We start from the raw sequence: 14,070 nt of genomic DNA, 5'->3' as shown, positions 1-14,070 counted from the left end.
TGCCTTTGCTCTTTTCTAGCAAACAGAAACAAAATCACAGGAATGGTTTAAAATGTGTTCATTCATGGACATCAGACCTGCAGTCAAAGCTGAACCACAGCAAGCATCCTATGAGCTAATACCACAAAGACTGCCCTGTCACTCCTTGCAAGGAAACTTCAGCCATCGGCCCAGTTGATCTAGTGGGACTGACTACTACAGACACCAATGGCTCAAATGCAAGGACAATTCATTCCTTGATCTTACATTTGCTATTAACATTTACTTTGGAGTTTTCCTACTCGGATGAAATTAATATCAACACTGCTTATGGAGTATACATTGTCTGTTGCAAGACCACCACTCTTTTATAATCTGTGACATCTAGGCACCATGAAATACAAATTCTGAAATGTGTGTTTTGTTTGTGCATGTTTGAATTTCTAATGGTAACTCAATGCAGTTCTTTGTGGTAAATATATTTACTTTAAGGTAATCAAGATCCACCCTAAGGGAAGAACAAGGGATACATTTGGAATACAACGATCTAGGCTTAGGCCTCAAAACATGCTTTAGAGACAGCATCTAATTATTTTCTGTACACTACGTTTGAATCTGATACTTCCCCCGAATTGCAAGTCCTCGTTTACAGGCCCACAAAGTGGAAAGGAAGTTCTAGGAGTACTTGGGAGGTTACAATTGCCATGGAAATGAACTCCTTGGGATCAATTAATTTGTTTCTAGAGTTTTGGAGGCAATGTGATGGGGCAACAGAAAGTACAGAATATGATCATTAAAGGCAGGGGTTACTTTCATTTAACTCCTGGTGGATGGGTTGGACTTTTGAAGACTCCAACACATGCACTGTTTAACAGGACCCACCTTCCCTCACAGCTCCACTGCTTTCCAGGTCTTTGCAGAACCTTGTGGCTTGGCTCAGCAGCCTTAACTGAAGCCTTTATTTCTCTTTTAAATGGTGTTGATTTTTTAAATTCTTATCTTAGCTACTGTTTTTTAACATGCTATTATACTGCCTGTGCTGCACGGTAACAAGCACATTAATGTTTTAGTCTCATTCTTCACAGTCTTTTAAAAGGCTTTGATTCTTTGGCACAAATTTAAATTCTAGGGTTGCACTATAGGTCTTAGTTAACACTAGCAAGTCCGAACACAGGCTACACATTATGAGATCACTTGAAAGGAAGATCATGTTAAAAGTATGCTGTTACTGTGTGCCACTGTCACCTACAGTGGCAGACTTTACTAATGGAACAGCTGATGAGATTGAAAGTACAAAACATTACAGTATCCTACTTCTGAGTAAAGCACGCACTTCGGAGACCCTTAAACTATTCCATATGAGGAGGTGAGTGGCAGAAAATTTAATGTAAACTTTCAAAAGGAACTGCTCGCCAAACTCTGTGTTTTACAAAATGTGAGCTGAAAAACAGCCCATCCAAAAGGCAATGAAGTTGTGCTAAGTCTAAGAAGCAAGTTGCCAGCTGTGATCTGGAAAGAGCAGAGGGAACATGTCCACCGTATGCATTAAAAATCACTGCTGATTTCAAGGTAAAAAAGGTATTTCCATTGTTCCCATGCTCTTTTGCAAAAACTCACCCATGACTAGAGCATAATCTGGAGTCTGACTTCCTTAAACCTAAAGGGGTTAATGGAATATGTCTTGCCCTTGTGTGAAAATTTTGCTCGTATTGTATATACGAGGAAAGCCTATTGAAATTTCCTATCCAACCACCTAAAACTCTTAAGTATAACACAAATTCCAGAGGGTTAAATGAGATCCATCAGACCAAAGCTAAAGGTGGCTCTGAGTCAAAAGTAAATGCCAGTTTCTAACCAGATTTGCTTTATAGTGTATTGTATTCATAACAACTGATTTGTTTGATGACTTAACAGACTACAGAAAAGGTGTTATCCATAACCAGCAGAAGTTGTGCTTTTCATTATTAGTTTATATGGCAGTAACAGCAAACTTAGTTCAACAAGGTCTATTCAGAATTCTGCCAGGAAGTGAAGGTTGAGATCCTAGTGCAATGGAAAAACAACGGTATTGCAAAGCTATTCCCTTAATCAAATAGCCTTCAGATCAAAGAAAGACACACACAATAAATCAAACAACTACACCTGCTTATCTAAACAATAGTGCCCAAGGCTTCTCGATTTATTCCATAAAAAATGATAATCTACAAATATAAAGAAATCCAAACAAAATAACAACTGCCTTAAGAACCCAACACAAAGGGCTGCAGACTGAAAATGAAGGAAGCAAAACTCTGCTCTGCTGCTCACACAAACTGCCTAGATGGAGCTCCCAACCCCAACTTGCCCTACGACATCAAAAGCAGACAGAAGAAAAGGATCCTACCTTTAAATAACAATTTACATACTGATTAAGATGTAAGACAATTTAACCTTACATTGAAAGCACTGCGGCATTCTGGAGTAAGGACACAAAGCACTGCACCAGCCTTTTAGAAAGCTGCAGAATGTTGTTAGTACTATTACAGAAGACTGGAATATTTTGTTTTAAAGTGTGAAATTTTAGGAGCCTGTTCCCCTCTTTGCTACATGCTGTTGTCACTGCAACATTCAAGAGGTGTGTTTCTATGAAAGTCAGAGATTTGACAGACATGTAAAAATAATTTCGAAGCTCGTTACTTACGTTATTGATCATAAGGTGCATGATTGTTTTCGGTATTAAATCTCGGATACACTTGTTGATAATAGACATGTAGGAGTCCACGAGATTGCGAATTGTCTCCACCTGTCTCTCCAACTGGGGGTCCATTGAAAAATTGTCTGCTTGGCCATTCTCATCATTTTCAGTCTACAGAGAAGCAAAAAGGAAAAGTCAGGTCTTTCAGAATGCTGAAAACTGGAAACATATTGGGAATAAATCTGGATTTATGTTGTAGTAATCCAGCAACATAATTCATGCAGAGAATGACTGGAGGTTAAGATATGAAGTACCGGCTTGTTTAACATTTGTGTTTAGCATCATGAAATCTGGCCTTTTAGAGGTTAATGTAATATAAGAGTGTGCGAGTACTTTCAGAAAGTACCTTATATATTTCTGCACAAACTTGGAATTTTATATCAAAGAAAGTTTTGGGACACAGGCACATGAAGGTAAACAAAAGCCCAAGAAATTATTTCAGATCACTTGGTGCATTACTTCTTGTCAAATCTTTTACCACTGAAATTCAGCCAGTCCAACTGATGCAAGCACTGAGCAGCACTGTAAATCTGGATTTTGAATTTGACCCTCCTATGAGTAAAAAACCATCCTTGTTACTTAAGGCTGATTCAGTTGTGACAAATTCAGCAGTTCAGCCCCAAACTTGTTAGATGTGAATAGCACCTCTATAAACAAAGGATTTATGACGGATAACAGTAAAAGCATCTTTGGTTCCAGTGCTCAAGGCTCAGCATAACACAGGCTGGTTTACATATTAGAGATCTCTCTTTCATTGGACAGAAATATCTTATTTGTATGTAAACAGCTGACCTAATTACAGAAAATACCACACACTTTAACTGGAAGCTAAAAGGTATGTACTTTACTTCATTCCAGAGTTGTTTTTAAAAATAAGAAAACTTAACAAAAGAAAAAAAATCCTTTTGGCAAAAAACAAACTGCTTTCTCAGGCTCAAAGACGCCAAAAGAATGGAATTCCAACCTGGAAAGTTCCCCGAACTCCAACCTACAATATTTCTCCCCAAAACAAATTAAGCCATACTAGCACAAAATCTAAACCTGTTCTGTTGGTAGCTAAAAACATAACATGAGGAAACAGAAATTACCTGCAAAAGATAAATAACCTATTAACAAGAACTAGCTATATACCAGCTAGATTTATCACTATTAGCACAACTCCATTTCGATTATGGCATTTAGCTAAAATTTGCAAAACCCTACTGCTTTACAGTTTCCCTGAGCAGTTGAAGTAGGTGGCTCTATGCAGGTATTCTGTTACAGCTCTTCTCTAGGATATCAAATTCATATAAAAATCTATACTTTTTAAACACTGGCTGCAGGATGAGTAGGTATCAAGTGAAGACTTCTAAATTGGCTGATATTTCTAAATCCTGAGTGCCTTCAATTTGCAATGCCCAAACTGAGATGCTTTAAAAGACCTTGATTTTTAGCATGTGGACAACCCACATCTGAATCACACAAATACTGTACTGCAGCATGTCAACACAACTGACATGCCAAAAATGACAGTCACCTTGGAGACCTTGGTCTCAAGCAGCTATGCCATACTATTCCCCTTCTCCAGAAAATATAATCTATATCAATTCCTAAGTAGTAATAAGTCTCACGATGGAGTGAACCTCATTAATATGGAATGGATTTGGTAAGTGAAAAAACAGTAGAGCTAGATATGAAAACATGTCACCAAGAAAGAGGCTTCTTGTATGAAAAACCATCCTTACTAAGCCACCAAAAGAGATTCCTAATCTGACCTACTCTGCTCATGCAGCACTGGCAGGTAGACCACTTCATATTTACTCTTTATAAACTGTGGCTGGATCTGTCCAGTCCAGATTAAATGGCCACAGTTGTGATTTGTTAAGTTGTAGTTTTATTAAGAAAGGAGGTCTAATATACCGTTAAAAAAAAACCCTCTAAATGCTTGTAAAAGAATAGGTTATAACAACTTCAAAAGTTCAGACAGTTTTTAATTATAGCCAAATTACTGGACAAACAGCTAATCTAAGGACATTAAAAACAATTAGCAGCACTTCCTAAAAATCTTGGGACAGTGAAGGACACCAAAAGAGCTCTTGATGCAAATCTTGCTTTCAGTTCTGTAACACTAATAGACACACTAACATGCAAACTTTAATCATTTTGTTAGTGTACTGCATATGCGGAAGAGTCACAGCATGCAGTATTTTCCCTTCCCTCCATGTCTGAAGAGAAACTAACTGTAATTTTCCCTTTGAAATACCAAAAATAAATGGAAAATCATGCATCTATCATATATGCACAGATGCCAAGCAACTGCAGACAGATAATGCCCCTTCCCAGCTCCCCTGGACCTGTCTTGTATTCTCTTTCTTTTCCTCTTTGCTGTCTATATACAGTATAGTTTGTCCGTGCATTTTTTCTTTTAATTTTTTTTCTATTTAAATAACAGATTGCAATAAGATTCTTAGCTGGCTAAGCAGCAGAGTGACAGATGTTTATCATTATCCTCATCAAGGGAACGTAAAGTAAAAATAGTAATTTGTCTCTGATCTTTACAGCAATGGGTAATAGTCTGCAAACATTTAACCTTTTACATACAGGCTCATAGGTGATATTTACAGAAAGTGGATAATACTTCAGGAGTCAGTCTCCTGTTTGAAACTGTAATAGATCTGACTTTGTACTGTTGATTTATTTTCTCTACATTTGAGTTTACAGTGATTTATTATAAAAGCTTCTGGCCATAGTATTCTTAAGCATTAGCTGTCTCAACTGAAGGCTTTTCATACCAGGAATCATCTTCATGTTAGTGTTTGCATAACACCCTGAGCAACAGAAATCTCTGCTTCTAACAGATTTATCTCTACGGTGCTATAGTATACCTATAAAAGTTACCAGGCTTTCTTCTCTAAATGGTCTCCACTTTGTGCCAACAGCAATGTTTAAGGATAAGGCTTTCTGGTAACACTGTGTATGACAACAAGATAGAAGTGATGTAGACACCTTATTCCATCTACATTCCAGTCTTTTAAAATGGCTGATTTTCTCATTGAGCGTCATGGTGACTTTTGTTTTAGTACAAGACACCCCTCAGCCCAAATGCCTGCCCGCCATACATTGCAGAAATGCATTTGCACGTCCTTTGCAATGCGTAAACCCAAACAAGAATATTTAAAAAATCCTCACATCTGTCTGACCACTGATAAAATACATTTAAAGACAAGAATGAATATTTCAAGATATTATCTTATTGATGACCAAGCAGTAAGCCCTGTGTTTTCAGCTTACCAAGCATTTTTTCGAGTTTAGTTAAGGGAGCAAGGCAGTCAGCAATGGTATCACTGAAACAATGATAATGATGGTATCTGATCACCAACAGTTTTTTATAAACAAAATTGCTACACAAACAGCTGCTCCTCAGAATCTTCCTTGGAAAATATCATCCTACCTTTCTGAGAAACAAGTGCCCACATACAGACTGAAAATTCACTAGCATAATAAGCAGCATAGCAGGGCTTTACTGGCATATTCTCTTGGTCCGTATAAACTGTTCCAACGGTTCGGCAACTGGGCAGCCCTACAACAACCGCCACTGTCTCCAAACAACCTCTGTGCCTTCTCTGACCAGAGGCAGTGCTTCACGTACCTGCCACGCCGTGCTGCCGGGAACTGAAAGAAGGCCAAGAGATACCACCTTAGCGAGGTGAACAGAAAAGGAGAATGAAGAGGCCAGAAAGAGCTTTCTGCTCTTCCTCTCCTGGCAGACAAGGCAGCCACAAGTCTCCTTTCAGTGCTCCTCTTCCTCTACCAGAACTGGCTAGTTCTGCTAGCAGGTGGTAAGTGACAACGTATGAATCTGGGCTAAGCTTTCCTGGAGTTAGATGCTACCTATCCATGTTCAGTTCAAGCTTACTTAATACTTTCAGTTGTTCTCAGGAGCAGAATATTATTACTTCAAATCAACACAATTACAACTACTTTGGGAACATTTGCAAGCCTCCGACAAAGAGAAACGGTGGAAGAATCTAGAGAGCTAAAACCAGGGAAAGAAAATCAGATTCATCTTGGAAAACTCAAGCTTAGAGTGTCTGATGGAAATACACCACAGCTACAGACAAGCAATAGGTTAAATAAATAAATAAAATAAAATAAAATAAAAAACAGAGAAGAGAACGTAATGTGGGAGCCAGGATGGTGCTTTCATTTGTATGCACATGTACCATGCCACAGAGATAAGGGGACATTCCTTCCCTTCTATATTCTCCACATTTTAGAAGAATGAAAATAATGTATGTTCCTTACACTCTGCAGCGTGTCTTAACTGTCTTTCATAAGTTGCTTTATGATCCTTGCATGGAAAGGTGCTAGTGAAACACGAAGTATGCACCACTGCTACTACCCTACCCTTTCCAGATTTAGGTACCTTCTGTACTAGTAAGGTGCAAGGTATCCCAGGAAAACAGCTATATGTAGTAAGGATCAATGAACGCATCACAAAAGAGACTAAAAACTGCATGTGAAATTCTAACCACTTAAGTTTGTGGGAATTTTACTGCTGGCTGCAGCAGCGATAGGATTTCACCCTACACATGCATGTCTACATAATTAGACAGAAATTATATCAGTCTACTGAAGACTGTAAACTCTCTGGTGCATGAGGAATGATTTAATGTGGTACAATGGGATGTAGCTTTGGGTAATTACATGCCGTTTGAAAAAGGAATAGTACCTCAGAATATCAGGATAATTTTCCTGATTGTGGGAATTATAAGCATGTTGATGAATGTCCCAAGAAAAATGCAGGAAGACTAATTCCTTTGGAAATTTACAGCAAAACTGGATAACATACTGAAAATAGTCCTGAGCTGGCCACACAGAGAGAGCAATACTTCTAATTTCCATGATTTCATTAAATTCAGGGCAGCTGCCAGCATATTTAAGAATGTCTTGTATAACATTCCTGATGTCAGTTCCAAAAAGGAGCATTTGTCTAGTGTTTTCATTAGAGAAGTGTATCAACGAATCTTCTGTAATCAAAAAGGCATTCTATTAAAAATGACCTAGAAGAAGCAGACCAGATGATGACTGGCTAAAGGGTATAAGTCAAAGCATCAGCAAAGCAATGTAAGGGTACGAAATAAATCCATGACTGCTGTCAGAAACCAATAGTCTAAAAGCTACTTTCATATCTTTCATTCAGAGATGCAAGTTCATAACAACAATAAAAATCTGAAAATAAATTGTTCCCTCAAAATTGCATTTATGTTTTAATTCACAGCTGTTGAACATAGTTTTATCTCTTCCTTCCCAAGCAGGGTTTTTCTTTAATATTCAAACACTCAGCAAATTGTAGTTGTCTTAAATCCCCCGCCTTTTCTTAAATCTTTACAACTGGTTCTTGAAATCCTCTTTTCATTGCATTGTGATGCCATATATATAATTTAGTTAATATACTCTCAGCTGTACATAATGTATTTTGTGCCAGAGGACTGCTCAAACCACATGACAGCTTCACACAGTGAGGTTTTCTTACTGGAAGGAACAACAAGTAAATGACAATACACTGCTTTTGTGTATTTACAACAAAGCAAGCAGCAGAAAAAGAACATTTCCTGGGCAGCTTTGAAGCCATCCTCTTCCCTCACAGAAGAGGGCTTCGCCTCCCTCATCTCCTGACCGTTTGGCCGTTGCCTTCGCTGAGCCACCCACAGGCTGCCCCCTTGCAAGCTACCATGCTTTCATTAGCAGCCTTGCACTGCCTAAGTACAGAGCTTAGGATTCTGGCTTTCCCTTCTGCATCCCTACTTCATACCCCTGCAGAAGAAAGATGTAGCCTAGCTCCATTTGATCTGAGTATTTAACTATCTGGATGAGTTCAAATAATTTCCTACTTAGATTCTTCTTTGTGATTACAGGCATTGTGCGGTACAGATCATTTGCTAAAACCCTCTGCTGAATCCCCATACTAGTCCTCAGATATTTGCATAGCTTTAGCGATTCCAGACATTTAAAATCTACATTAGGCTCAGTCCCTGCCTTCTTCGATCAAGAAACTGACTTGAAATTATGAGACTGAAAGCAATAATACACTCCGACACATTCGTATTACTTTTGTCTTAGAGTTTGTAAGTCTTCTAGGGTCAATTTTATAAACCTTTCCTATTTTTTATTCAGAACTTACTGTAGCTGAAGTTTTTTCTAGTCTTTAAAAAGAAGCGGCAGGGAATTACAAACCAGTCTGCTTAACTCCTGGAAAGACTCTGAAACAAATAATCAATCTATTTTTAACGCATGTAGCAGAAAGAAAAAGAGACAGGTAAAACCTAACAAGGTTGTCAACTAATCATGTCAAACCAATCTCATTTCTTTTTAGAATAGAGATTGAGCTCTTATGGATAAGGGAAGGAATAACATTAGATGTCACAGATCTCCGATGTCAGTGAGGCTTTTTGACACCATCTCACATGGCATCTTCATAAAGGGAAGTGTGCTCTACCAGCAGTTACTGTAGTGGCAGGTATAGTACTGGTTGGATGCACATTTCCATAGAAAAACTGTCAATGGTTCACTGTCAAACTGGAAGAGTCTATCAAGGGGGCTCCATATCAGCTTGTGTTATTTAATGTGCTTATTAATGCCTTAATGCTGGGATAAGAGATTATAGCCTGTGCTTATTACATTTACAGATGAGAAGAAACTGGAAGGGACTGTGAGTATTTTAAAGGACAGGACCAGAACTCACAATGATCACAGTGATCTGGAGAAACAGTTTCAAAATCCAGATGAAATTCATTATGAATAGAAAGTATTTCATTTACAAAGGAATAAATCAGTTATACACATACAGCATGAGAATGGCCACTTACGTAGCAGTTCTGCAGAAAAGGAACTGGGGCTAGAGTGGAATATAAGCAGAGTATTAGTCAACACTTTCTTGCTATTATGGAAAAGAAAACATCATCTGAGGGAATATAAGTAGGAGCGAGTGAGGGGGAAGCTCTATTCGGCACAAGAACAGTGCATGCAGTTCTGGTCACCACACTTCCAGAAATCTGTGGCACGTTTGGAGAGTGTTCAGAGGAAACCACTGAGGATGTCCAGGCCTCCGTAACATATTACTTGAGAGGAAAAACTAGGATCAATTGGGCTGATGAGTTCAGAAGAAACCAATTGTGGAAGGGGAGAAATGAGTGTCTGTGGATAAAAAAAGAGATGGCAAACAAATATTTGGAAAATATTGTACAGTAAGAACTGAAGCACAGAAACAAATGACCTGGGAGGCGTGCAGAGTCTCCTCAAGAAGTTAGTCTAATATCCCTCAGAAATGGCCTAGGTACAGAGATCCTGCCTTGAGACAGGGGAAGGAACTAGACAACCTCTTGCAGCCCTCCCACCTATTGGGTGATACTGGGTGCAAAGCAGCATGAAATTACAAGCTGGCAATACTGCAACAAGAAAGGGGGTTCTGAGAATCCACAGAAACCTGACAACATCTTCGACTTTTCTTTCTGTTCTATACAAAAGTCAAGTAAATCTCACAACAGTAACAAATGAAACATTGCTGCGAATAGGAATCTCCCCTCAGAGAATCTGTACTGCAGTTTCGCCATTTGCTGCCATGTACCTCTCTCACACAAAGGACTTTTACATAACCCTCCCTGCATTGCAGGTTTTGGTTCAGGGCCAACAGCTGCTTCGTGCATTTCAGAACAGACTGCTGGACAAGCAAAAGCAGAAAGAAGCTGGCATAAGGAAAACAGCACCTTTGTTTATAAAACAAATACTACTTTGGAATTTGCAAACTTTTCAGTCAAAGAATTTTCTTACCATAACAACACATGAAGTGCCCCATATTTATAGGGGCAGACTAGAAAAAAAATCTAAGATGCGAGATACTACTGGCATAGTATTTGCCATTATTCCAAGGTAAAAGGAGGTCAGTGAATCTTGGGAAGTCTCAAATAGTGGTGTGCCATCCAGGAATTCAAGCCCTGATGAAAAAGACTAGAAGTGTGATGATTAGCCTAGATGATGTTCAGGCTAGATTTTATTATGCATTTGTTACCAAGTAAATGAAACAAATCCCGAAAGACAACAAACAGCATGAGCCAGCAGTGGACATTATTGGTAAAGGGAACAGAATCATTTGCTGTGGTAGAAGATAATCAATGGTGGAGGCATGGGCCAGACATCTGAGGGTTAAAGCCAGTGGCTGTGCTATGCACTCCCCTGAAGAATGAAAACAAATAGAAGTCTTTCAATTTCTGCCAAAGAAGATGAAAACAGAAAGCAGAAGAATCAAACAACCATCCATGATGCAGATCGGAGAATTACTCAGAGTCATGAGAACTGAAATAACACCTAGCCATTCATCTTCTCCTCTGTTATTTACCTCCTTACCAGTAAAATTCTTAAAAGCCCATCCTTTGAAATGTTGGCAAAAAAAGTTCAGGATTGAAGACTTTTACTTAGCAGTACCCACGCAAGAGAGGGTGACTAACAAAGGTTTCCTTATTCCAGCAGCCGTGCGTCAGCTTTGGCTGGAGGAAACCTTTAGGGAGGGGGGAAGCGTCTCATCCTATGGGGTTAACAAGGGGCAAGTAAGTGCTCGGTGCGGGGACAGTGGCAAGTTGAGGGCAACTGCTGGACAACACATTGCCCAAGATTACATGCTTAAAATGTGGCTGATGACTTCATGTGCCTATGTATATAACATAAAAGAGTTGCCCGCTTTCCTCAAAGTATGATGATCTTAAAGGTAGGCACCAGAATAAAGAATAAAAGTTGCTATTCTGTTTTTCCCAGATCTGGTACTGAGCTCCTATTCCATGGTCCCCTCTAATTTCTTTCAGCCGAGACGGTAACTTTTCAGTACTTAATGTCCTGGTTTAAATAAATTTGAACACCGGGAGGAGAAGGGCAGTACGCACAAACACTTGCATTCTGCGAGGGGTGGACTTGGAGGAGGCCTTCTAGTGGGGGAGCTCTGCACAGTGTCCAATACATGGGCTCTATAAATTACAGCTGATCTAATGTAATGTGTCACCTATAACTGCACTCTTTTCCATAATTAATGATGTCTAAAAAAAATTCTGAAATTCTCCTCTGATAAGCACCTAGACAAACTTGATGTTTCCTCTACGAGGCACAGAAGAGGACATTAAACTGCTTTCACCCCCACGTCCCTCTAGTCATGAGAAGTACCAGATCTCTTTTTGCTGGGCCAGACTAAGCCCTGGTTCACCACAACCTCAGTGCAGCACCGACAAATGATCTCCACAGTAAATGATGCAAATACGAAATGTCAGCATGTTCCAAAATTCCTCACTTAATCTTATTGCCAGTTGTATAGTCTGGATAATCAGTAAATAAATCCCTCTAACTTTGCTCAAATCCTTAGGGGCTGAATATACAGAGAGCACTTTCTAATTCACTCTCATTAACCTTCCCAGCTCTAAACAAAGCAATTTCCGACTTTTCTTAGCGTCTGATTTTTTCCACTGGCCTCTGCAACACCTGATTTAGCAGCAGTGATTTCTCACTTGTGATTTCTGCTTCGAACTGGCATTGTTCTTTCTCCTCACACATATGCTTGCTGGAATAGCACGAATCAGCAAGATTCTCAAGTCTGAAGCCCCTAAAGGGAAATTGCAGTTGCAATGCCAAGGAACACAGTCGTACGTTATTTGACTTTTCCTCAGCCAGGCTGACAGCAGAGGGGGGAGGGTGGGAGGAAGGGAAGGAGGAGGGAGAGGAGGATGGCATTTTAATAGCACCCACACTGATTTCACACAGTTGGATCACTGTGCTCTGAAGCGCCACTATTTCCTTTCCCCTTTGCCTTGCGTTCAGTCAACACTACTAAGCCGGGGTGTATGGGAAGGATTCTCAATCTTTTTCTCCCAGCACAGACCACATCTTAATAGAGAAATCTGTCTTCTGGACACCTCCCCCTCCCAAGTGTAGCTGGCTAGCCCACGCTTTACCCCTGTTTCTGACAGACCATCACCAACTGGAGCGTTGCACACGCTACCCCACCCAAATGCCAGATGCAAATCAATGGGCTGACATACCTGCCACGACAAGATGGATTATCCCCCGTCTCTCACCCCAATTCCCACAGTCTCTGTGGCACCCACAGCAGTTGCTTATGTGAAAAAAAATTAATAACAGGAATGTATTCCATCTAATTTAGCGAGTGGACACACAAGAAGAAGCCAGCATTTTATGTAGATAAAGCTACCTTTCCCAGATGTTAGTCATATGCCAAACATCTTGGCCAGAAGCATGTTCAGGTCAAAACATTTCACTTGATAATTTAGGTCCTAAGAGTCAAAGCCTCTCTTATACATTAATGAGTTTTCCACAAACCCTCAGTCAGGCAGAGTGACAATGGTCTACAAATTCCGGCAGGAACTCTTATCCCAGTAGAGCATCACCGATCACCACCACCAGTGTTCCCCATTTAAGGACTCGCTCAACTTAGCAAGTAAAACATTGAGCTGTAATACTGCTATGGTGGAACAGCCCCACAAGAGAACAGGAGACAAATCTGAAAACCATGAGACCTTTATTGAAGCATAGCAAATACTGCTAAACAGAAGAAATTCACCCATCCAGGAGCATTTTGGATTCATGTCACAAGAACAGAAATTGAAAAGTATCAGGTAAAATTATTTTTAAGGGAAGAAATGAGTTGTAACTATGCTGCACATACAACTGGACCAAATGAAATTAGAGATTATTTTATTACATGGATTCCATTTTATTCGAATACTCCAAAACTCTTCCCAGTGTTCTACAAAACCAATAGAAAATGAACATAAAAGAAAATTTTATTTAAGAGACAGTGAGCTTCTGGTAAGTTCATATGTATGCCTATAAACAACAAATGTAACAGCACTTTTGTTATAAAGCTATGTGCTTATTGGCAAAAATAAAATGAAGCTATAAAGTCTAAGCCGTAAGTCACTCTAATCTCCTTTCTAAGGGGAAGTTAAATGACATCAGTGATTAGCACTCTACCCCGAGGTCCACCAGGAAAACAACACAGACATGATATGGAGTTTACCTTTGCAGTCAAGATCACCTGGTTATATTGTTGCTACAGGCAGCCCTAACACTAATTGCATAATTTTGCAAATTAACTTTTAAAATGGCCTGTAGCATTTTCAGTTCAAAGTTTTCATATTTTTTCTTCTTTCTGTTACTGGTCAGCAACAGAAAGTACGATAAAGACAAGATTCATTTAACTAGAAATCATCCCTCATTTTGCAGCTCTTGCACAGCTGTGTACAAGTGAGAAACCTCATCCTTGTAGCAGCATGATGAATGTGCAAACTCCTTTCAGACAGGGAGCACTAGCTCACACTCAC

At 39.4% G+C, this 14,070-nt stretch overlaps 1 protein-coding gene across 5 annotated transcripts in view; it reads right to left on the bottom strand.

Annotated features, from left to right (window-relative positions):
* The window catches only part of DNM3 (dynamin 3), a 193,614-nt gene that overhangs the window by 24,299 nt on the left and 155,245 nt on the right, over nucleotides 1-14,070 (bottom strand). For all 5 annotated transcript variants that reach the window (XM_064515703.1, XM_064515702.1, XM_026123358.2 and 2 more), the window contains one exon: nucleotides 2,660-2,824. In XM_064515703.1, the coding sequence (XP_064371773.1) occupies nucleotides 2,660-2,824 (165 nt within the window). The remainder of the gene's footprint in view (nucleotides 1-2,659; nucleotides 2,825-14,070) is intronic.

This window comes from Dromaius novaehollandiae, chromosome 8 (genome assembly GCF_036370855.1).
Source record: "Dromaius novaehollandiae isolate bDroNov1 chromosome 8, bDroNov1.hap1, whole genome shotgun sequence".
Classification (NCBI taxonomy): Eukaryota; Metazoa; Chordata; class Aves; order Casuariiformes; family Dromaiidae; genus Dromaius; species Dromaius novaehollandiae.
This window is presented reverse-complemented; position numbering and strand designations above follow the sequence as displayed.